Genomic DNA, 27132 nt, shown 5'->3' on the forward strand with positions numbered 1-27132 from the left:
TGTAAACCTGACTGTAATGGAGATGCATCTTGACAAATGCTTGGTTTGTGACACTATTACCCAGACTAACTAGCCACGTCTGGATGTTATATTGGACAGCTTAGTCAACATCATAAATAGAGATGGGTGTAAACCTGGCTGTAATGGAGATGCGACTTGACAAATGCTTGGTTTGTGACACTATTACCAAGACTAACTAGTCACGTCTGGAGGTTATATTAGACAACTTAGTCAACATCATAAGTAGAGATGGATGTAAACCTGGTTGTAATGGAGATGCAACTTGACAAATGCTTGGTTTGTGACACTATTACCAAGACTAACTAGCCACGTCTGGATGTTATATTAGACAGCTTAGTCAACATCATAAGTAGAGATGGGTGTAAACCTGGTTGTAATGGAGATGCAACTTGACAAATGCTTGGTTTGTGACACTATTACCAATACTAACTAGCCACGTCTGGATGTTATATTAGACAGCTTAGTCAACATCATAAGTAGAGATGGGTGTAAACCTGACTGTAATGGAGATGCAACTTGACAAATGCTTGGTTTGTGACACTATTACCAAGACTAACTAGCCACGTCTGGATGTTATATTAGACAGCTTAGTCAACATCATAAGTAGAGATGGGTGTAAACCTGACTGTAATGGAGATGCAACTTGACAAATGCTTGGTTTGTAACACTATTACCAAGACTAACTAGCCACGTCTGGATCTTATATTAGACAGCTTAGTCAACATCATAAGTAGAGATGGGTGTAAACCTGGCTGTAATGGAGATGCGACTTGACAAATGCTTGGTTTGTGACACTATTACCAAGACTAACTAGTCACGTCTGGAGGTTATATTAGACAACTTAGTCAACATCATAAGTAGAGATGGATGTAAACCTGGTTGTAATGGAGATGCAACTTGACAAATGCTTGGTTTGTGACACTATTACCAAGACTAACTAGCCACGTCTGGATGTTATATTAGACAGCTTAGTCAACATCATAAGTAGAGTTGGGTGTAAACCTGACTGTAATGGAGATGCATCTTGACAAATGCTTGGTTTGTGACACTATTACCAAGACTAATTAGCCAAGTCTGGATGTTATATTAGACAACTTAGTCAACATCATAAGTAGAGTTGGGTGTAAACCTGACTGCTATAGAAATGCATCTTGACAAATGCTTGGTTTTTGACATTATTCATCGATTGAATAAATAATTAATCATCGATTGAAATGAACCCAATTTTTTATCTTTTAAGTTTGAGTTTTAAATATATTTTTTGCTACCCAGAGCTGGTTCAATATGGAGCTATAACATGTCACACATCTTCCTATGCCATTACATGAGATCGTGTGCTGTTAACATAACACCGGACATTTTTGGGCTTCACCTGTGAGTTTACCAAAGTAAAATATTATTTTTAATTTTCATTAATGGGAGTTTCTTTTGTTGCCAGATATTTGTTGTTCAATCGTTCATACGATTGGTTTCATTACTTAATAATAATGATAATTGGGGCAAAAGTGTTGAGAATATTATGATTAATATATTTTAAATATAGAAAAGCTGTTATAGTTGTTTATAGGACAGTTTTGATGCGATTGAAAGGTATAAACTAATACACGAGCTTACTCGCTTGGTGGTTTGGTCATATGGTTTGATCCTAGATCTACTGTTCTGATAGTCGACGTTGTATTGCCACTAACCACTGATTATTTTAACCTACTGATGGTTTTAGCTACGTGATACTACCACGGCTTGCTGGTTTAGATCTATCGATCAGCTGTTTATATAACTGAAAAATATAGATCTCTCTGGTAAGAAGAACAATCTCTGTATTTGAGAATTTACTCAGAAACCTAAAAAGTGTACGGTAATTTATGTGGTATTGTTTCATTTCTTTATTTTATATCTTTTTTATAATTTTTGTATGTTTTACATTTATTACAATGAAGTAAAAAAAACATTCATATAAGTAAAATATATTCATGCATTGGAGTCTGTTATAATTAAGTCTGGACCAAGCCAAAATAGAATGAAATATTTTTGAAAATCTAGGATGATTAACTGTTAATTCTCTTTAACAATAAAAAAAAATATTACTTGTGAATGATACAGTTATTTATTTAATACAAGTTGCCAAAAGTTAAAACGATGAGGAGCTGGACCATAAGGTCTTTTTTTGTAAGTCGAGGTAAGATACTATTAAGGCTTTTTGAATTTGGGGTTAGAGACTTTTTCAAAATTCGGGTTTGTACTTTATACTGAATCGTGTATATACTTTTTGTCTACTCATACGTCGATTCCCATTATGCCTTGTGTTCTTGCGGAATAACAAAATGGTTTGGTTTTGTATGCGAGTACGATATCCCAAGTAACTGTAAGTAACACATAGCCTACAGACAGTCCCGAGGTTTACCCACCGTTGCAATATTCACCAATCTATTTCTAAAAAAAAATTAACTATTTCTTGTGAAGTTTGACCCTAAGCAGTATAAGCTATCAAACTACACAATATGTTTCAACTTTGTTGATAGTGGTATCTTAGAGCCTTATTATAAGTTTGAACTAAGTGATATCTAGAACAGTATACTTATGTTCATAGCTTATTATGTAATTTCAAAGATCTGGGAAACCACTGTATCTAACTTTGAAGACGCGGTCGTTGGCTAAATTCTGTATAGTTTCATAAATAAATTGTGTAGTTTCACAAACATATTTCAGTTTAGTCTAATTCGAATGTAGTAAAAATTGCGTGTGCCTCAACTAACGGCAAAGTGCTAGTAGTATAACTTCATTGAAAGTTGCATTTAAATGTTTGGGCAGGTGTAGGTCTGAATTGGGTACACAGCTGTTTCCATCATAATTTAAATTCTTCTCGCTTATAAATGTTGATCAATCAAACAACCCATATTATAAGTGGTAAACGACTTTAAACACAAAATGTATTCGACAAAAACTTAAAATAAGTTGAAATAGTTATTTGAAATGTATTTATTGAAAATTTTTGTATAGTTGTTGCATGTAGATGTGTTACATTTGTTCCAATTTCTAATAATCAAAATGTGTATTTTTGTATTTTAATTCATTACAATGTGTTATTGAATTCTTAGTGATTAACGGAATTCTTTGACATAATAAGGTATAATATAGATGTACATATTACTTGTGTTATATGTTCGAAAATATTTTACCACATCAAGGAATTTTTATGCTTTAATGAGTTCTCTGGATCGAATCTTCTAATCACCCAAGATTTTCGCTATTTGTTAAATATTCCTACCTTCAAGACTGGGTATCTTAAGTTCCACCTGCAAAGGAAAAATAAAGGAAAGCTGAAAAAAAACCTTTGTTTGTGTTGGAAAACTCTATCCACTAATAGCCATGACATAATATAAGAACGTGCTCCTAGTAGTTCTTGCAGATAGTGTCTTGGACCTCTTTACAAGATGACTGGCTTGACTTCAGCAATATCCACAAATATAAGATATTTAAATCACTACCCTTTCAAGAGTTGAAGTTTCTTACTTGGCAAACTCCACAGACGTAGGGGAAAACAGCTGTATGTACATAACACAACCAATTCAGTCCACATTCGCCAGTCTCTACATGAGTTATAATGACAAAGAGGCTCGTAAAACAGCTGATGCTCGGGCTTATCACTTGCGCGCTGTAAAACAATTTTATTGTTAGAATACCAGTCATGTGACGAGCTGTTACACATGAAGAGGTAACATGTTTTTTGCGATGATGGTTAAAAGTAAAGACTTAGATTACTTCGTTTTACAGGTGTACCTTACACTGTCATTAAGTTATTTTGAGTAATAATAGTGTAAAAAAATATTGCAAGGAAAAACAGGACTAAGTTTGGGTACATGAAATGTTGACATTGTAACCTAAATTGTTGTAAATAGTTGTAATAATAGTTGTTGTAAATAGTAGTGTTGTAGTTTTTTTTTCAAAATAAGCTTTCCTAAATATGTAAATATTGGGTTACTTTATTTTTTTTGTTAAGGTGGAAAAATATGAGTATGCAGGCAGGTGTGGTTTATCTATGAAGGCAAAACTAGTATTTTAAAATAATATGTTATCAAATATACATATATGTGAGTTCAAATGCCACAAAGTAGGTTTTAAAAATAAATTATTATTCAATCCCCAGCGTATCATATCCAATCGATAACTGAAAATTGACATGTTTAAATTAATGTATTATTTCTTACACTTTTTTCTCATATAATTTTATGTTGGTGAATTGCTATCCTAGTCATAGCACTGACTCAAGTCATTTTATAAAGTATTATTTAAAAATTACTTGTGAATAGAGATAAAATTTTAATTATATATCTGATTATATCGTGGTCATTCTATGTTTATGTTAGAGCAAAACAAGTTAATTCGAAGAGTACTATTAACTTTGTCATTAGTATATTGTTTAACACCATTTGAAAGATGGCAATTTATTTGTTCAAGTTTTGTTTTGTGTTGTTCATGAATTAGTGTATGAAAGTTCTTTATTCAATAATATTATAACTACAATTGCTAAAATAAACTAAATTTAATTCATTAACCATGTTTACTTAAGATTTACCTAGGAACAACATAAATGTTATCAACTTGGCAATGATTAGCTATTTACTTGCAGAACTCTGTGACAAGACCACAAACCCGAACTGGCTAAGCTTGAAACAAACTTGAACATCTGATAAGCAGATGTGTGAATAATCTCACACTGAGTAAGTTTAGGTTGAAATTAATTCATGGTTTAAAGAGGTAATAAGAGGGTTTTATCAAATGAAAAATCAAATGAAAAAATCAAATGAAAATCAAAGAATCAAATAAAAAATTATTTGTAAACGTTGTTAAATTAATAGTCTGAAATAAACTGTTGATAGAAATTCTGGGATTTTTTTTATAATACAAGAGGGATGCATTGAATTCTAATGTTTCTTTTAAACACTAGTTTAAATGTTGCCTCTTTATCAATTGCAATTTAATGACGAATACCAATAAGCATATATTCACTTCCATCTTACACTTTCAAAAATTCCAAAGATATTTTTTTCTATATAAAGCCAATTTTACTTACAATGAGCGATGAGTGGGTGAACTTAAAGGGGGATATTTAAAAGGATGTATAAAAGATATACCTACATCCATGTAAAGAAAATATTTATTGATAGTTAAGATTTACCAGTTGATTTAAGAGTGTTTTGAAAGAGTCAATCTATTCATAACGTTGTTATTTTGACATTTTATCTATTTGTATATTATATTCATACAATAATATCAATGTTTAAACAAAAATTTTTGTCATAACACGATTTCCTACAACTATAACAAGTGATTTATTTACACAACATTTTGCACTAGTACTAAGACAAAAATATGCTAAAAATTCTAACAACATTTGAGAGATAATTTAGAAAACACATCGTCAGAGCTCCATATTAGGCTCTCAATATTTCCTTGCCAAATCTGCTGCTATAAATCTTTCCTTAAAAAGGCCGGAAGAAAAGACCAAGTCTCATCGCTGTATAAGTAGCCAATCTTTCTTCAGATAAATATTTTCGGTGTATAATATTCAGTTTCAATTTTTTACTATATCTTTAGACAACTATTAAATTAATTCAATTTATATTGATGTAAACATGTAGTCAACCTTGAGTCAATTCGTTAGCAACTTAATTACTTTAGATGTTGAATTTTGTTATAACCACTCAAGTTGTGTCTACAGTTTTTTATTGATGAAAAAAAAGTAAACTTTTTAATTCCATCATCGTAAATTAATTGGTTTGTTTGATTTTGCGTTTATGATTTTACGATTAAAATATGTTTATTTCATGTTTGAGGTAACATTTCCAGTTGATGAGTCAATGATGTAAAGAGCATTCGGTGTTTGCTAATCAAATAAATCGTGCCCAACGTGTAAAGTGTATACTGTATTTTGTATTTGAAACACTAGTTCTTGTTTTATCTCATATTTATCTGCGTAATACGTTCCATACATATGTCTTTAAGGAACGTGTATAGGACAAATTAAAAGTTAAAAGAGTGTTGCCAGAAAAGTACCATTTATATCAGCTACTGTTACAATATTCATTCTTAGTGTAAAGAGAAACACTATAAACTAAAAATGAATTTTATTATTTGCTTAAGCCGGCTGTGGCGGAATTGAAAGAATTAAATTAAAAGACAGTTTTGCTCGTTTACATTGAAATGTCATAGAAAACGTAAGTTGTCTTCTTATTGCAGCCATGGAGATCAATTAATATTTACTTGAAAAAGCATCACCTCAGAAATAAAAGCCAAAGGGGCAAAACCCTCGGATAATATCGGAGCGTGAAGTAATACCTCAATGTAGTAGGTGTATTTGTGTAAAATTTAAGCCTAGTCGGTTCAGTGATGTTTACTGGATTTACTAACACACATACATACACCACAAGAGATTTATATAATAGTATGGATAAAGGTAGCTATATAACTCTGTGTAGTTACTCCAATATTCTATTTAAGTGTAATTATGTCTTGCTAAAATATCCCACCTATCATCATACGCTTTGAGATTTATGAAAACATAGTAACTTGGTGGTTTAAAGCTATCTAGGCTAGACTTCCGTATCTGTTGGCATAAACAACCGAATGAAAATATCGATAATTCGATTGATTAATTCAATATATCGTTTGGTTAGTTAGGTTAGGTATACCTTACCCAACCAACCAAATGATATATCAAATAATCGATATATCGATCGATATTTTCATTCGGTTGTTTATGCCAACAGATACGGAAGTCTACCCACCATTAATATAATAAATAGTGGTACACCCTAAAAGTGGACAGACGTTTATCTAGTTTGGAGAATTACCTCCAACTAAGGCAGGTGATGGAGATGTGTAAGGTATTATGCAAACATTCAGTTTATTTACCAGTACTTTTATTACTCGTAAACACAGTCTGAGTCCCACATGAGTTACAATGACAGAGCGGCTCATAAAACAGCTGATGTGTAGACTTATCACCCAGGCCTTTGGTGGTGTAAAACAGTTTTATTGTTACATAAACCAGAAACAATTGAACGTAAGAAATCCATCACCTACAAATATATTATTGCAAATATCTGAGTACTTGTTTTGAGTTATTTAGTGAGTTATCTATACTGTATAAGTAAATTAAGTATACGTATAGTAAATTTAAGTTTTTTTTTTGTAAAGTATCGGATGTAAGGTACTATACAGTGTCTAATAAAATGATATACCAAACAATATAATAATAAAACGATACCTATTTATGGTATGGTCCCATCTTCAACAGTAAATTATAAATAAAAAATAAAAAATAATGATAGTTGATATTTAAATCTTACATTCCTATGTTAAAACTAAATTTATTGTTAATTTAAAGTGTTTTTAAATCCTCATAAGGTTTTAATATTTTATTTTACAATACCACATAACAATTGTGGTATTATATGAGACTCTACATAAGTTTTATCTTAAATTTAAAATAAACACTTGTTTATTACAGATTTAGAACACTATTCATTTAAACGAATGCATCAAATAAATAAATTTTCAGCTTGCTGATATACCCAGGGATCAATCTACTGGTGTAAAGTATATGGGTTGGGTAGGATTGTCAACCCAATTTCGTATTTATGGCGTTCCAATCAAACATCCAAACGTCAACGGCATTTCATCTGTGGATAACCATAAAATGCAAATCACTGTCAATAGTGTTATTTATACACTCTCCGATCCAAACGATTCAATAAAGCGCTCATTCCTATCATTAGGAGCGTATATTCCATTTAGGATATAATTCTCTCAATGGGGTTATTTATGATGAATATTTAATTGAATATTTGTAATATAATTATCCGAAAGTAATTTAGTTGATTACGGTCTGTATCTAGTGATTATAATTATATTACTTAAACATATCATATATAATAATAATTATATCGTGTACATTCGTATCTTAACTTGTATAATGCATTATTTATGAAAATGTAATTTTACTACGAAAATTGAATTATCTTTAATTTGTATTATTTTCTTGTTAGGAATGTTTGATATAATATGATGCAAAGTTTGTTTGTCGAAATTACGTTTGCAATCAATTTTATTCGTATTTTTAACAATTTTAAACCATATAATTTTTTTAAACGAGTTTGTCACAATCGGCTCTTAGAGCCTTCCCAATTTTAGGAATATTAAGAAATATTTAAAAATATTTGGAATCGGGTAATGGTAAGGCGATTACATTAAAAGTTGTATTATAGAAGTCTGCAGGGAAGTTATACTGTATATTAATATTCAAACTAAGGTGGCCGAAAATGCAGTCATGTTCCTTTAAGCAATGTTTTGAGCATACTTTTTTGTAATGTAAAAAATATGTATAATTTTTCATTAGGATTTTTTTCATTAGGATGGTTATTAGTGTGATAAAACATGAACATTTCGTCTAAATAATGTTTATTAAACATTAAATAAATGTGATTTTTTTTATAAACTATTTGGGTTTATATAAAATCGCATGAACAATTATTTGAAAGGGCAAAACCAACAACGAAAAGCCCTGTGGACCCAACAGTTAAGGCGAGTTCGGAAAACCAAACAATTGTAATTAAGGTTACGTCTAACCTAATCTTATTTAAGTCTGAGTAACAGCTGTCTAGTTATACTGGCAATTCTGTGTATACATTTAATATTTGAAATTGTATTTTACAAAATTTAAAATAAGTTACAAATATTTCTCAAAAAAATAAATACACATGCCACAGCAAACCTGCAGACTCAGCGAAAATTAATTTGCCTCATTGAATTTTCACTATTTCTTTTAACACGTCAGATTGATTTCCTAATTAAATTACATTGGGTTTAACGAATATTTAGGCTTTCTGTTACTAGGAGGATAATAACGTTTGTATTTTTAGTAAAATGTGCATAGCTTAGTATAAAATTTAAATTTAATGAGTTTGGTCGAAATAATATATATCCATAAATAAAAACTACAACAGTTTACTTATTCTCTATAGAATAACTTGAGACTTCTATATTAAGGATTTGTTAATTTTATCCATAAATAACTGTACAAAAACACTTAAATATTCTAAGTTATTTGCTTTTAAGCTCTACAAAATGGCTTATAGAGAGGTAGGGTAATTTAACATTTTTAAGGTAAAAAATGAGAAACAACAGATTATTACTCATAAAACCCCGTTCTCATGGTCCACAATCTGGTTCTCACTCGAATAATCATAAGTTAACACGTTTTTTATGAAATATAATTAAAATCGGACAATAAAATATGTAATACATAAACGTCATAATTTAAATCGTTAAAATATTTAATTAATTTATTAGCACTCAGCTCAGGTTCATAAATATTATTCTGCAATATCATCTGTTTTCCTTTATAGACTATAATTATAAGCTAAGTAACAGTCAAATCGTAATTACTCGTACACTAATTATAATTAGTAACGTGTGTTACGATAACACGTAACTCGTAACGAAGGCCTATGTTCTATATGGCTTTAATTAGAGAAAAAATCTTATTTGTTTTATTCTCTTTTACAATGCCACTTTTACTGAGCCTGTTAATATATGTTTTTCATTCTCTGTACCAAACAAGCATAAGCCATCAGTTATAAATGTGAAGTTTTAACTCTCTACTACAAAAAATAAATTTAATAACTTAGCTGTATTGTAAAACTTGTAATCAAACGAAGGATATATAATTTTATTAGACACTTTCAAAAATGGTGTAATTGTAGAGGTGGGTTTTGATAAATTTAAAGAAAAGGTATCAATTGAGGTATGAATATTTGCAGTATTTGTATTACAAAACGTGAATTACAATTATGTTAGTCATGAAAAAAATATGTAAGAACAGTTGATTCAACCTTATATAATTTGTTACGTTTTATGTATTCCTAACAATAGTAACGTCTGACTTCAAGCTTAATTCGCTGTTAAAAAAATATTAAAAATATAAGAATTTCAATTTTATTAGAAATCACTGTGGTACATTTGTGTGACAACATTACAATCACTATTAGTATTAAATGAAGAAATATAAATTATTATATTACGGTTATTGTCATGAATGAATGACTGCTATGATTTTAATGAAATACATTTAGGAAAATCATGGCTAAATAATTTTAAGGATTGAAATAAAACGAGTTTTGTATTACAAATTCAATTCTTTCCACTATAATCTTATATGTGTTATGAGCAGTGTGATTGCTATTTTCTTGAACATTTTAATCACTTCTTCCAAACCACAGAGTTTCGATACAATCAAGTAGAGGAGTTGATAAGTAAACAACACGATAAGAACCAATATTGAATATTCATTGACTAAACTGAGTAAACATGTTTTTGCTTCTGAGTTTGCACTTTATTAAAGGGATGACAAGGATTAGATAATTAGCGATTTTTGAGAATTTCAATTACAATAGGAGGTTATTGTTTTTGAGTGTTTAAACTTAGAGCTGATTAATTTACAGCTCTTGGTGTTGCAGCAATTATATGTATTTTTGTGAAAGAAATGTGTTTAACATATTGTATTTGTGACATATCATTAATGTATAAAGGAGATTTGCTTGCGAGGTACAACTACATGGTATATTATACAGGGTGTATATGTCTAAGATTTTAGGAGAGACCGCTATAGCCATAACAATAAAAGCACCATTTAGTAAAAGTTCGGTTTAAAGTTCAAATGGATACGTATTTCCAACTTGTAACTTTGCGGTTGAAATTCACTAGGTGTTAAATCATAGTTTTTTTTTATCTTTTACACACTAGATGTTATGGTTTTCGTTATTGGTACGTAAAAATATAAGGCATTGAGTAGATTATTGTTGACAAGTCACAAGTCATTTATTTGGCCAGATTTGCATTAATGCATTGGCTAAGTCAATATACATAAAAAAATACAGAGTGTCTTATAAACTATAAAATAACTACTAAAATTAACAATATTTACATGTAATCAATTCATGAACCAAGCATACCACAATTATTGACTATTATTATTTATTACTATTATTATTATTGACTATTGACTATTATTGCTTGATAATTATTGACTTTAAGGTAAATAGTTTGGTTATAATTGAATAGTGATAAAAACCCGACAAAAATAAATCATGTAAAGCCTTTTAATGTTATTATTATATATGCATAATTATAGCTGTGTTAATATTTATGAAACCGGTCGGCGGTTTTTAAGTAAACATACCTAGTAAAGTTGTGTCAAGTGATGAAAACTCGTTTGTTTACTCTACAAGACAACAGGGAATAATGTATTTATCAGCATGAGGTTAAGCTATGTTACTTTATTACTTTGGTAACTTTATTACTTTACTTTAAGCTGTGTTGACATGTAATACTAAGCAGCAGTGAAATGTAAACTTACAGTCAACGATAACTAAAAAGAACCAAAGTGTTTAAAACAGGTGTTGGGGAAAATATTTGTATTGAATAACATAATACAAAATGTTAAAATTATGAAAATAAATTAAGAGTAAAAGGGGAAACAAAATTTATAATATTAAGTTTTTGCTGTTTTACCTTTTTGTATTGAGCCCATAATAATAGGCCTATCTTTAAAGTAAGTTATGTTCTGACTGTAAACTACTACATCGAAACTATTGAAATAAAAAAATCCCAACTTTTGCTGCTTTGTAATTTTTTGATTACAAGTCAGTTTGGTTCAAATGCATATACTTACTAGTTCGCTAAATTATTACCGGAATTATAAACAACAACATCAATGTTGAAAGTGAGACAAATTTTTGAACAGAAAGATAACCTCCTTAGGGTAGGTCGTTAAGCATCGTCATCGTAATCGCTTTTCTTTGGTTTATGGCTGCACTAAGGTCTGACGTTACTACCAAGGCAAGATTAACGAAGAAGTACCTTATAAAATGACACGACCTTCCATTACAAGATTGGGATCCGAACAAAAGAAGGCCAAAAGAAAGGAAGAAAAAAAACCATTTATACTCACACCTACGAAATGTTCAAGTTTGGAATTCATTTAAGATAAAATTAGGTGAAACGCGTATTTGGTGTATTTTTTTACATGGAAATTATGTATAAATTAATTGTAAATGGAATCATTACGCGGAAGATAACCAAACTAATAAGTTAAAATTTTGTGCATAGACAAAATTACTAGTTATCATCCATACTAATTATTCGACCACCTCTCCTATATGAATTAGAATAGAATGGAGGAAAGTACATACTAATAAAGTTTTATGGCAGCGAAAAAGAAACAAAAATAAGATAAACTTAAACATATGATGGTTTTTGGCTGCAATAATAATATTGATAACCTTTTATCTAAATGGTTATTATATGAATGTTTTTTTCAATATTAGTTTTTTAAATATTAACTTTTCCCTAAATAAGTACATGTCGGTATTCTGCAGTTCTCCATGCTTTTGGTGAATAAATAAAATTATTTTTTAATTAGAATAAATAAATATATAATACAAAAAACTATGTGCAATGTAAGGTGTGAATCCTTATTCTGAAAATACATTTAAACGCTAAATAATGCTTTAATTACATGAAAAACCCGAGTAACGCATGTAATTATAGGTTTATGTTAACAGAATTTTTACTCTTCATAAAACACCCAAAACAGGTGATAAACCTCAGGCTGGAGCACTGTATGACCACTTTGTCATTTTAACTGAGATTGTTTTGAGTTTTTACCAGCGTTAGTGAAATATATTCATTCGCAGGTGACGAATTGTAGCTCACTCGTTTGTTAGGTTTTTTTTTGTACGTAAGAATTTCTAATTTTTATGTTGTTTATGTGCTCGTTATGTAATGATTCGGGTAAGTTACATTTTGAAATAAATACCTAAATAAACAATTTATTAATGGTAAATTTTGTAGAATATTGGCCGTAATAGATATATATTTATAACCTGAAATACATGTAAATTTACTTTTATCCGAAGAATAGTTATTTGTGCAACTAGTGAGAAAAGTGAGCAATTGAGTCACTCGAGAGGAATCCTTACTCACGAGCCGTAGGCGAGTGAGGAATGGTTTCTCGAGTGAGGCAATTGTACTTTGAACTCGAGTTGCACATTATACTTTTCCTACAGCTACCACAAAACAAATAAATTGGTGAAGAAACATAACCTATTTTTACACAGAAGTGAACTTTTAATATAACATTTAACGTGAAGTGACAAATACAACAGTACAACAGCTAACCAGCTGATTTACAGCCAGTGCTGCCAACGTATTTCGCGCGCATACGACGTTGCCTGCATGTTACGCGCTCACTATTTCGTGCCTTCACGTTGCAAATCTGGAGTGAGACAAAGTAATTAGAGTGAGACAATGTTAACATTGTCTCACTGATGAGCGAATTGGCCACTTTGCTTTCTCAAATCAGTGAGAGAACATGTACATTGTTAGGTAACTGTAGGAAAATATAATTTATTTATAAAAAATACCCTTATGAAATTAATCGTAAAATGTTAACTTAGACAATCGAAAAAGAATAAAATAAATGGAATTTTTGGAACCTGGGATCACATGAGTTTTGTACTATATAATTTTACTAGAAAAATTTTAATGATATTAGATGACTTAGATGACTAGTCAAGAACTCTACCAATAAGTAGTGTTGGTTGTAAACTCAGCACTAATAGGGATGAAACTTGATAAACGATAAGTATGACACTATTACCAACCCTTACCAGACTCGATGGATGATGGACAGATTATTTATTTATTTATTTTACGGTTACACCATTTTTACAGGGTTGACATGCTGATATTGATACAATTACAATATTGAAAGGTTGAGAACGAAAAGTAATAATGAAAATGAGTGCAAGTTAAGTGATCAGTCAACATTATAAGTCGAGATGGTGTAAACTTGGTTGTGATGGTGATGCAATGCTTGACTTATGCCACTAATTAAGACTTGCAAGACTCACCTATGATTAATATTTGAAACGACAAATAGATACAGTCACTCTATTTTTTCGTTTGATAATAAGCTGAAATAAATTAGAATGTCCAAAAACAGCACCTTAAGTAAAGCTAACATGTAAAACTTCTTTACATGTTTTAAGTGAAATTTAAAACAGTTCCACACTTGTTAAAAGTATTCAAAAACACTTTTATTTAGCATTTTTAATTCCCTGTCAAACGATACCAAGATAAAAATATTGAATAAAAAATGTTAAATAAAAGTGTTCTTGAATTTGTTTTTATAAAATTAGCCGTTTTTGAGTAATTTAAGTTTAACAATTAAAATGACCACAATTTTAACATTTTAAATTGAATCAAGGTGAGTTTTTTCTAACATTGGTCTTTTATATCTTCAGCTACATACCAAGTTTTATAAATATCATTTAAAAAAAATCAAAAATAAAAATGTTTATGTAAAAAATACAAAATGGCGGATATCTGGTAAATGAAGCGATTTAGGAAAACATGTAATGTTGATTTTCTCTTTATTTTGACCTATAAAACCATTTCCCGGAGTTTGGCTGTTTTCTTACAGGACACCCTGTATTTTTTTTGAAACACTGGCACAAAATATTTTTATATTATTTCAAGTAAAAATATTTAAATAGGTGTGATCATAGCTTGCCATTGAGAGTATTCGGTCATTGCTGTTCATGGATTTTTATATGATGCACACTATTACGAAAACTATTATTATGTTGATTCAAATACTGTATCAATAAGTATTGTTAAAAGTTGTACTTATATACCTTTGACTATTTGATGAAAAGGTGATTCTGAGGCAACATCGATTGTAAAAACTTTCGACTTTTAAAAATAATACTGTGTAACAAAATTGTCAGTAGAGGTAGCATTAAATTGGCACCATTTGTTTGTGCAGCTGTTGATCGTCGTTTATGCGATTAACAGTAATTATTGTAACTCACAAGCAAAATACTTGTACTCACGTACAAAGTTGTTGAACGAGTTGTGAAGAAATTCATGGAAACTGGATTCAAGAATGGAAATCGTATATGTATTGCTTCTAACTGTAAGTACTTTCATCCCGAGTTGCAATATTCTCATTATTTACTAGAGTCATCAGGTTTTGGGTTTGATTTGTGTACGTCAATTGATTTTTACAGACTGTGGTTGATCACCTATTTTGGGGAATAGAGTGGCGAGTTCCAATTAATTTTAAACTCAGAAATTTTATTTATATTCCGGAAGAAATCTGCACTAACACATGATTGTAATAAATTGAAATTAAAAAAAAAAATAGTTTATTCAAAGTACATCTCGGAACCTATGACCGAAAACTGAGGTTTTGCAGAATTAAGATAGTTTTTAAGTTTGAGACGAAGTCGAGAACTTAAAAAGATTGAAAGCTGCAAAACTATTTCGGTCCGTGGTACGAACGCCATTTTAACCACACTGTACCCTATATGTATTATTAACTATTACCACTAATCACCAGAAAAATAATAAACGCTGACAGTCAACACAACTGCAGCTTTAAGATTGTGTGAAGAAATATTTTAGGAATAGGAAAAATAATAAATAGTTGCTAGGCAGCGGTGACAATAAAACAAGTCTATTGTTTTGCTATGAACACTGATTGTTTATTTAATATGTATGTTTTAAGAAAGTAAGCCACCAGTTGATTTTCGGCCCTAGGGATGTAAAAACCATCTCGGCCCCAAAATGACTATGACAGCTGGCATGGACACGTAGCCATCTATGGAATTATTAAGCTTGAGTTATACATCTATGTACGTAGCTTTTGGCCTACAATATAAGTTTTAAAAACGGCTAAAACATCGTAGTGTAATGAAAAATATTCATCTTCTTTCTTATTACTTGTTTGTAGGGCTTGATGACATGAGGTGAAACTCAAAGTGATTATTGCAATTAGATTATTTATTCTGACGATGATTGACGAAGATAAAAATTACATAAGCCACTCACTAGATCAACTTAAACTAAAATAATAATACTGTTAGTGATTAGGTGATTAGGTTAGTGATATTATAAGTGTAGTTAAACTATGTAATATTACATGGTTTTGGACTAAATTTAATGTCACTTTTATTGGCCGTAATATAGTTAGCCACAATTTTAGTAAACCACAGTTTTACAAGAGAAGTTTTAACATAGTATATTCTATAAAAAATAACTGACGTTTAAACATTCAGGGCATGGAAACATTGCCGAAATACATATTATTAACCAAGATGTCATTTTCGAAACGTTTACAGTCTACAGGGTGATTGATATAAGTGTCCCAGCTATTTTATTTGAAAGTTATGATAGATATAACAAAATTTTAAACTGCAACAGCCTTGGATTTTTTATTTAAAACATTGGTCAAGTTCTAAAAGTTATTTTAGCTGCCATTTTTCCAATATGGCCGCCAACTTTGATTCGTGCTTAGGAAAATCTTATATTTTATCATTGCTTAAGAAAGTAAATGCAATTTAAAAACGTAACGTTTAAAAGCTACTCGTTTAGGAGTTACAGCGTGTTAAAACTAAGGAAAAATGACTTGTGGTGTACATTCTGCAATAAGTTGCTCCTAAACGAGTACGTTTAGAACAAAAATGTCAAAAGGAAAAGTCTTAAACTTGCATCTAGATTCTAAAAAGATGACATACACAGTGTTCCTATTTTCAAATTTCCTTACCATTTTGAAAAATGGTGGCAATTTTCGAAACAATGAAATACATATTTTTATGTATGTTATGGTCTTTTTAGAATTTAAATGAAATTTTAAGACTTTTTTACTCTTAGCATTTTTGCTTTAAACGTACTCGTTTAGGAGCTATTTAATGCAGAATGTACACGATGTAAATCCTAAACAGTAGCTTTAGAAAATAAATCCCAAGAACAAAAACGTTTTTAAATTTCATTTACTTACTAAAACAATCATAAAATATAGGGTCTTTCATAAAAAAAAAATCAAAGTTGGTGGCCATATTGGAAAAATGGCGGCTAAAATTATTTTTTAAACTTGACCAAAATGTTTCAAATAGTTACAATTTTACATTTTGTTATATCTATTATAGCTTTCGAATAAAATAGCTGGCACTCTTATATCAATCACCCTGTATATAGATAGGATGAGCAATTCTAATATATGTTGCATCAGATATCGTGTGAGAAATTTACATAATTTGCCTTAAAATATTTGCAGGTATACTAATTTGTTTCGTTATTATTACAGGTTTTTGGTGCTTTTATTTTGCCTGCTGTAAAAGCTATTGTGAGTAATATTTTAATATACGTGTAGAAGTAATTCATCCCTTACCTGTATGGTGGCTTTACTAGACTAAGATGTTTGAATGAATGAATGAATGAACGAATGAATTGCTTTATTTTAACACTTAATAATACAATTGCCAAAACCGTTCGTTTGGTTGGCACACCTGAATATTAATATGAAACACAATTCTGAAATTAAAATCAAACAAATTCTAATAAATTCCTCGCACAAACAAATAAAATACCTAATTACATCCAAGTTATATTAATTTATGGAAAGCATACATAAAGTTTTTTTGATTGATTAACTCTTTTATTGTTAATAGGTATAATAGGTTTATGTGGCAATGAATTATATAAAAATATCAATGAATATACAATATAGAAAATATGTTGATTGTTTGCTTGAATTGTGAAGGAAAATACAACATTCTTCAACTTGATTAATTCGTAATTAAATTTTCTTATTAATTTCTAACTCTTTTCACACCCCTCTCTCATAAAGTCTGCATATTTACGCCAATCTCTACCATTAATGTATTTTATGTATTCTTCCTAATTCATGTTTTGTTTTTCAAACCACTACTCTATAATATTTTTAAAAATAAGGCAAAAGGCAATAAAATGAAAAACAGTTCCGAATCATCACAGTTTGCACAAATAAATTGTTTTTGGTTCAAATAAACTATGCTCGGACATTGATGACTCATGAAATAAGACTGGGAAATCATTTATACATTAAACAACCCTATATTTATATGACCTCGACTTTGTTTGTACTTACTTGTTTGTTGTAAATTATTTATCTACTTCTTTCAGTTGCTGTATATTAGCCCTTACCTAAAGTAAGTTACAATTTCCATTTTTTCCCGTTTGTACTACCTTTACATGAGTAGAGAGAACATTTTTATTTAAATAATTCATTCAAGGGAAAAAACTACAAAACTGAAAACCGACAACCGAGTACATAAAAATTTGAACGAATGGTGTTTTTTATATGTTCTATATTAAATTGGACTTTTCCAACGTGTCTTGTGTTTAAAACTACACAACGTTTCTGGAGGTGGGTAAACTCCTCCCGTTTTTGTAGCATTAGTTATTATTGTACACCCGATTAATGTAGCATTAATATTTTTCAATTGATAACGGGAGGAGTTTACCCACCTCCAGAAACGTTGTGTAGTTTTAAACACAAGACACGTTGGAAAAGTCCAATTTAACATAGAACATATTAAAAAAAAACCAACGTCATTATGGGTTTTAAAAACTCATAATGACGGTGTTTTTCGGGTCTGAAGACACCAAATTGAAAAAGTAAATCGGTCCCAGGCCTAGGTCTTACCGTGCCACTTACGGCAATAGCTACTTCCCTATAGGAAAATTCGCTAATAGATGCGAGAGCTCTACAATATGTACATTTTTACATTGAGTCAAATGAAACTACAACTCAACGATTAATAAAAAAATACTTAACCTAATTTTACTGACCTGATATTATCCAATTAGAAGTATACAAGTCCCTAAAAATTTAAAAGTATTTGAATCAACAAACTTAACACTTATTGGTGTTCTGTAAAAGAGTAAATTGTATTTAACCTAAATATTGTTTCAGAATAAAGACTATAAAATTAGTACCGTAAACTCTGAAGTCGTTGATGGGTTTACCGGAGGACTCTACTGGGATGGTGAACACAATCGACTTTACTGGCTAGAAATGGGTTACGATGATGACCCAATGTCTATCGTCTGCTACAATCCAGACACAGGGGTGACCTTCAAGGCTACAATAGGCAGGGATCCAATTGCAATACAACCTGATTACTTACTGCATTAATAATAGCACTGTTACGTTAACACATAGAATGGTGCAACATTATAAGACAATTTTTTTTTATTTCAATTCAAAGCACTTATACATTATTGTTTTGAAATATTATTTGTGGAAGCATTGAAAAAAACGCTAAGCTAACACAGCAAACTAAAAATAGAAAATATAAAAAAATAATCCTGATACACAAAAAAAAAAAATCCAAAACTAAAGAGGTTTGGTTTTCATTATATAGCTTCAACCCTTCATATTATGAAGGTATATTTCATGACTATTATTTTACTACAATTATAGACAAATTATACTATTCAATCCTGTTCCATTACTGCTACCAAAACTGAACTGCACTGTAATTTCTTTACTCGATAGTAACTGTTGCTGTAATCTAGTTATTTAAACGTCAAAAGTCCCTTTTACCGAACATTGAAAAAAATCCTCCACTGGATCTTAAGACTATTCTAACACAAATTCAATACAAACAGGAGGCAAGCTGAGACCTTTGTCCATGGCTATTCAAGTGGAAGGGACACAGGATATGTTCCTTATAGGAGTGGGAGGTGCTCTGGCTTTGATTCGGTGGGATTGTACAAGTAACAGAGATATCAATCCTGTTGAGGTATTTCACTTGGAAAATGGTAAGCGATTTAATGATGGAAAAGCGGACTCTGCAGGACGACTTTGGGCTGGTAAGTTGGCAATTAAACTGAATGCAAGGTCATGGGTAAGAATGTGGGAGGCTGGATTTGTTTTGTGTTGGGTACACATGCTGAGGGGAATGCTTGTTTTTTAACGTCTCCTAGGCCTTATTTCGTCCTGTTCTCCAGTATTATGCACGGCAACTTGTTATGTAAGTTAAGATAAAAAAACCATGTTATAAAAAAGTTACCTTGATCCAGTTTAAAATTAGAATACCCTAACCACAGCAAACTTGCAGGCTAGACGAATTTATATTTACCTGGCAGGATTTCTACTATAATATTCCCTTAAAACTGTCAGATTTATTTTCTATTTAAAAATCATTAACCTTAACTTTAGTTTCTTATTAGTTTAATCAAAATATATCCCTAACCAAGCAAACTACAACAGTTTACTCATTCTTTATAAAAATGACATGGGAATTTTAAATTTTTAAATTTCTTTGTAATTCCTTTGCAAACGTACAAAAACACTTCAAGATACTAAATTATTTGTTTATTAAGTACTTAAAAATGGTTTTTAAATATTTCGGGAATTTTTGGTTTTTATTGTAAAAAAAAAGAAGATTTATCCCATAAATCCCCCCAATAAAACGTCGTTTCCTTGGTCTGAGCATGTCGGTTCGTGAACTCGTTCGAATAAATGTAGGTTTACAAGTTTGTTCCAAATTGCATTAAAATCGGATCATTTTCGCTCGAGATATCGTGCTAACGGACACGAATATAAAAACAATATACAGTATATAGATATGTATATATAAATATATATATATATATATATAGATTGTAGTAGTTAAAAAGAACAACTGAGCATCCTGAATATTAATTTTTAAGTAGTGTTTTTTTTACATGTTTTGGACATAAGTCCGTTTTCAAACTTCAAATAACATTATATCCTAACCTTTTGTTTACATTGTTTGTTTGTATATAAATAAATATAATTTAGATTTTACGGATGATTTATAGAACTAGACAAGATTTGAAAATTTTTTTTGTTACTGATTATTTAATTCTAAAATTTGGTAAAAGATTGGGTTTCTTGAAGGAATTGGGCTATTTAAAATATGATTTGGATTTATTTCGATCTTCTTCGGATATGAAATATTTTTCAGTTGAATCCATTCAATTTCCTTTGTTTATAACTTTTAGAATTTTGATGTTTTTTTTTTTAATTGATGCAATTGTGGTTAGTCGATAAAAGGGTGTTCAGCAAAGTTTGATTTCATGGATGTTCTGTTGTTACTCTTAAGAGCTTGAATGTGCTCTTTGAATCTAGATGTAAAAGAACGTCCTGTCTGACCAATGTAGAAGTGTTCTTTATTTGTAATAATGTTATTTTTTCATTAATATATATAGATATATAAATATGTAATATATATGAATCCGAACAGATGGTTTTTTGGCCTTTAAGGTGTAACAACATTGTGTCGATTGGTTGTAACTGATTGAAACTGGTGGGATGTGTCTGAGGAATAATGGAAGAGTGGTATGGATAGATGAGGGTTGGGACCTGAAAATATGTAATGAAGTAACTATAAGGTCGAGGAATTGGGAAGGGCTGTAACTGTATTTTAAAGGGGAGGTTTTTTCCTGAGGTTGATCGTGCCGTGAACACCCTAAGCAAGCTTTGGATGAGCTGTGATTAACAAATTTATAACATGAAAACCTTATTACTAAATCACTACCTGAAATTGTAAGAATTACGTTGACATGAATAATACATGAAATTTGATTAAAGTAATATATTTTGGGAATTAACAGCGGAGAAAAATTGAACAATTTAGAACCATGTGAATTTGTTACTTTGATTCAACAAGCTGAATGCCGGTGCCTCTTAAGAAAACACCGACATTTTAAATTGTAAAACTACATCCAAAAGACTCTGGGTTCTCTCCGGCAACCCCTAACTAAACATTAACTATATCATGTTGCTAATTCTGACAACCTAACAATTACTACTTATATTTAAATACTTATTGACTAAATTATATGGAGAGAAGTCGCCCAGATCTTGATCGACGTTACACGGCTAAGAAGGGACGTGAGAGGTTTTTTTTTAGACATTTGTCATTTTGCTGTCATTGTTGCGTTTGGCAATGTGATTTCAGCCAGTATGTTCTGCTTGCGTGCCGAGCACATATATAAAACGGTGACGCGCAAGGCACAGGGGACATCAAAACGACAAAGTAAATCGGTCCCAGGTATACCATAAGACCTACGGTAATAGCTAATTCCCTATGGAAATTCCCTAAAAAAAATTATGTAAACAATAACTATGAAATATTACGATTTAAGCTGTAAAATGGGGTAGAATAAGGCCAAACTAGTCATGTTCGCATCATTATACATTAATGGTTTTTATTGATCAGGTACATTGAAACCAGGGTCCAGCCCACGTTGGTATGACTATAGATTTGCATCTATCAACAAAATTGACGAAGGAAAACAATTAAAACGAATGTTCTCTAGAAAGGAGATGATGAACGGTATGGAATGGAGTTTGGACGACAATACTATATTCTTTATGGATTCTTGGAACCATATTATATACAAGGTTAACTATGATAGAAAAAAAGATGAACTAGGTATGTAAATCATGTCTACTTAGTGTACAAATTATAGTTTGTAGGTTTTTTGGGGATTTTTTAGAGAGAGGTGGGAAAAATGCATTTACGCACACAGTTGGCGAGCCTGTTGTGTGGGACTACAACTGGTTTAAGACTCAAAGACTACCCACTAAAAACCTCCACTACTCTTCGGACACTAGCCTGAGAACACTAGTCGCAACTAGGCCAAATTTGCCTACGCCCGAAGGGCTTAAACTGTGTCTAGCAGTTCATTTCTTACACGACTAAGACTGCGAGCCGATCTAAATAGTTCTTTTTAACTTGAAGGATATTACGGACAAAATGCGACCATCAGTTTTAGCTGTCCCCCCCTCCAATGGTTTGTAGTTGCATTTAACTCAAAATGTACTAAAACAGGAATATTTTTCCACAACTAAGATATAAATGAATTGTATTTTACTTATTTTAACTTAACTTTCAAAAAATTAAACATTAACTTACTTATTCTAGCTGGCTTGATAGTTACTGACAAAATAGGCAGTTGAGGATCAAGTAAAATAAAACACTATGATAAACCTAAGTTTTATTCTCTAAAGGTCTATTTCAATTTATCATCGCTCCTTCAAACCTATGCAAATTTATGTTTACCACCAGCAACGTCAGGGTGTTCCTGAAAATAATGAACATCAAACCAGCAGCACTCCTTGCGATCAACCTCGTCCTTCGTGTCACCACGTCGGTCGACCAGACCAAAGGTGTCACCTAAGAAATTTGCTGCGTATAAAATTTACTAGAGCGGAGGAATGTGGTGATATTCTAAGTACTGTACAAAATGTCAGCTGACATTCTTAATGTTTTAGTAGGTTTGTTTATTTATTCTGTTTTGCTTAATAAAACCTAAGTTTAATTCTCTAAAGATTTATTACAACCTAAAATTAATGTGGACCATTGTTTAAATGGGTAACTGAATTGAAAAAAAATGTTGTGTCTTAGGAAAATCGAGATGGGCCTGGTACACCCTATACGAATCCACAGCAGAAACACCTGAATACATTTCTGGTTATGGACTGACCATCGACAATGAAGGGCAGCTGTGGATCCCTGGCAACGGTCTGGGGACGGTAAGGTCTAAGGAAAGGTTTAAGGTCTTATTAACTTTTGATTTTATTTAGGAGTTTTCTTGACTCAATCTAATTACTTTCATTGCAAAACGATAAATATTTTTCATTTTTGCCAATGTTTTATGGAAAAGGGTATTTTAAAATGTTTATTTCACTATCTACAATTTAATGTCAATAACTACCAGCCTCAAACTAATCTAGTTACATAGGCATATTAGTTTTGGACTAAAACTAACAAATAAATATTATAGGTCAAATAAATATTGTAATAGACGCTATGCAATTATTCGTAACATATCGACCCACAGGACCGTGGAATATGCCGATGCAAGCATATGACAATCATAAACAACATTTGATACATATGAAGTTTGGGATATCAATTGTGTGAATTTATATTCATATATTGATTCGAATTCGAACGAAGTGTTTTTTACCTTTGGAGACCTCAAAACAAAAAGGTAAATCGGTCCCAGTGCAGGTCTTACCATGAAACCTACGGTAATAGCTTATTCCCTACATGGAAAGTTCACTAAAAGCCGAAAAAAACTAATTGGCTTTGTAATACCTTTGATTACTCTATGGTTAATTAATTGATCAGCTGAATGATAAAATAAGATTGTTTTTCATTTCTGTACTTTGTTGTTGTTCTGAAGTTTAACAAAATACAACGAAATTTAAAAATGTTATTAAAATATATCCATGGATAAGCAAGCTACAACAGTTTATTTATTCTCCATAAGATTAATATTGAAATATTAAATTAATTTTTTTTTCCGTAGCATACAACAATGCTTTAGTATACTAAAGTATTTGTTTATTTGAGCTTAACAAAATGGTTTGGAAAGAAATTGCAACTCGTTCGAATAAATGTAGGTTTACACGTTTATACTAAGTTTCATCAAAATCAGATCATTGTATCCATAAGTCCCAGAAACTAATTGTTAAACTTATAATATAGAAAATTCAACTGTCTAAAACATTGACGTTACATATTTTTCGCTAAAACGCACCAAAACGGAGATATAGGCGGAAATCTCTTGAAATTACCGATTTTTTCGATTTTCGATTTTTCCAATATGGTGGTTAGGTGGGCGCGGAGGGGGGGGGATAATTTTGCTACACCTACTTACACTCCTAGACAACATATAACAAATATAGAACTACCGGACCGTTTGTAAGTTAACCCCCCTATTTATGTCTCTATATACTGGATTACAATGGGAAAGTCAGAATCTGTGGCGACTTCAAATGAACTATAAACCCTTTCATTAGTTCTGTGCAACATCCCCTACTACGGTTTGAAGATATCATGATGAAATTACAAGGTGGCAATGAGTTCACTGTACTGGACTGACATATGGATCAGATGGACACACTCTATCCAAGTGACTTCAAACTCTCCTTTTTAATACAGGACCACGCCACACCAAACTACCGAAAATACACCATTTGAAATGTTGTACGGTCGACAACTGAGGTGCAAACTCAGTACTCTTAAACCAGATGTGAATGCAAACATCGATGAAGCTTTGGTAAGACAGAAAAGAATCACGACGTACATGCAAAGTGGAGAGAGTTTAAACCAGGCGATCCAGTGTGGGTAAAACAATCAGTGTGCGAAGAAGAATTCTGAGAAGGCCTGGTCTAGTATCACAAAGAGTGCGCCAAAAAACCTCACGGTTTCTGTTTTGTAATAAGTCAGCTGTTATAAGAGACCTCATTGTTGTAGTGAACGATTGCTTATGTTATGCCATTTTTAGGTTATGTTTGGTAAAACATCACGTCGTCAAAAGAAAGTTACTGTCTAGTGTGGTGCAGTGTGGTGTGGCACTGTTTGGAGTCATCGGACCATATGTTTTTGAGGACGAAAGTGGGAACAGCCCCTGTCACTGTAAACTCGGAACGCTATTTGGAAATACTGAGGGGGTTTTTGGTTCCACAACTTCGGATGTTATGAGGGATAGACATAACACGTGGTTTCAACAGGACGGCGCAACTTGTCATACAGCCAATTATTCAATGTCAGCTTTGCGTGAACTCTTTCCCGGTAAAGGGATCTCTTGGTTTGGTGATGTGCTGTGGTCAGCTCGATCCCCAGACTTAATTTTGTGTGACTGTTGGCTGTGGGGATACTTTTTGTTTCGAAATGTCAAACCATCCCTGAACTCAAGCAGTGTATCAGGGAAGAGATTGCTTCTATTCATCAGGCGAGGGTGACTGCAAATATGCAAAAAAATGGGAAGCCTGCGTTTAGGAGAAGGACATCACATAAGTGATATAATTTTTCATAAGTGAAAATGGCATAGTAGTGTGTACAATATAACATTATTTAATATATAAAATTGTATTTTTTTCTTCAGTTTTTTAGTATTAAAAACTGTCAGGTTATTTTGGCGCACCCTATATATTGTAAGTCAAGAAGGAAGGGAATATTGGCGGCACACCGATCAACTAAGAAGCAGACGTAACTAAGAAGCATAGGTATTATTCAAAAAGAGGAGCATGCGAGTTTTTTAAAGTGAGAAGATGTGCAATGTCTTTGATTACTCTATGGTCATTTACTATTAAAACAAGTTTGTTTTTTATTTCTGTTATTTTTTTGTCGTTCCGAAGTTTAACAAAATACAACGTTTGTTTAATGCTCTTACATTTTTATATTTTATTAGTGATTTTACAGACTTCAAAATCTTAACTTATGTTACTCGCTTATTTAGGGGCTTATACACTATATAGGATTAAAAATGTACGAGAAAAATACTGCAGTATAAGCAAAGCTACCAAGCAAATTGAGTAACCTTTTATCTGTTCGTGTTTTTAAAAAAGATCTTTACGATTTTGTTAATTTTACAAGTTGTTAAATCGTAGCTTGGTCTTTATAATCTTATAGATAAAAAAAAAATCATTTAACAAAATATCAACCACGATTATATTGCAGTTGGATACTTAAATTATTTAATTAATGTTTCAGGTGTTTCGAATTAATCATGAGCAATTGGGTCCGAATCCACTGGTATCCTTGAAGGCGGAAGAGATAACAATACCCGAAACCATGTGGCCGACGTCTGTGTGTTTTGGCGGCAAAGACCTCGACATTCTTTTTGTAACAACCGCTCGTTTCGATTGGACAAAGATTCTCAAAAATAAAAAACAAAATCCAAACGCAAGTACTACGGATTACCCAAAATCTGGATATACGTTTATGATAACTGGGCTTGGAGTGACAGGAGCGAGACCCAGCAGACCCGTCAAAATACCAGATGATATGCTGAAGAAATGCTGCTAGGAGAAAGGGAATTTAAACTGACCATCCAAAATATTCAAAAAACAGAATACATAAAACATACTCAGACAAAAATTCGTCAATAATTTACCTTTAAGTCTGTTTTCTAGGGGTTTTGGGTAACTATAATGCAATTTTCCTTTAAAATACGCCTCTTAGAAAGATTTGCCTCGATAATTATTAAATCGAATTCCTTAATTTAGTCGAGTATTGGAATTTACAGTCCATAGCTTTTAATTACAAACATGTAAATTTATACGTGTATTTGCTGGGCATTTCCGTCTCATTATGTAGAAGCTTTATGTAGAAGCTATTAAGTTTAATGTCAAAGTTAACCAAAACATTTTATTCCACATTGAATAATCCA

General features: G+C 31.3%; 1 protein-coding gene across 1 annotated transcript in view; it reads left to right on the forward strand.

Moving 5' to 3' along the window:
- LOC128999486 (regucalcin-like) overlaps positions 1 to 26768 on the forward strand; it is a 76289-nt gene extending 49521 nt beyond the window's left edge. The window contains exons 2-6 of the mRNA XM_054426038.1: positions 18884 to 19061; positions 19582 to 19785; positions 22164 to 22379; positions 23355 to 23482; positions 26454 to 26768. Coding sequence (XP_054282013.1) covers positions 18884 to 19061; positions 19582 to 19785; positions 22164 to 22379; positions 23355 to 23482; positions 26454 to 26768 — 1041 coding nt within the window. The remainder of the gene's footprint in view (positions 1 to 18883; positions 19062 to 19581; positions 19786 to 22163; positions 22380 to 23354; positions 23483 to 26453) is intronic.
- Positions 26769 to 27132: the final 364 nt, after the last annotated feature.

This window comes from Macrosteles quadrilineatus, unplaced genomic scaffold (assembly GCF_028750875.1).
Source record: "Macrosteles quadrilineatus isolate MER2022 unplaced genomic scaffold, UCM_ALF_1.0 Scaffold_8__2_contigs__length_117827958, whole genome shotgun sequence".
Classification (NCBI taxonomy): domain Eukaryota; kingdom Metazoa; phylum Arthropoda; class Insecta; order Hemiptera; family Cicadellidae; genus Macrosteles; species Macrosteles quadrilineatus.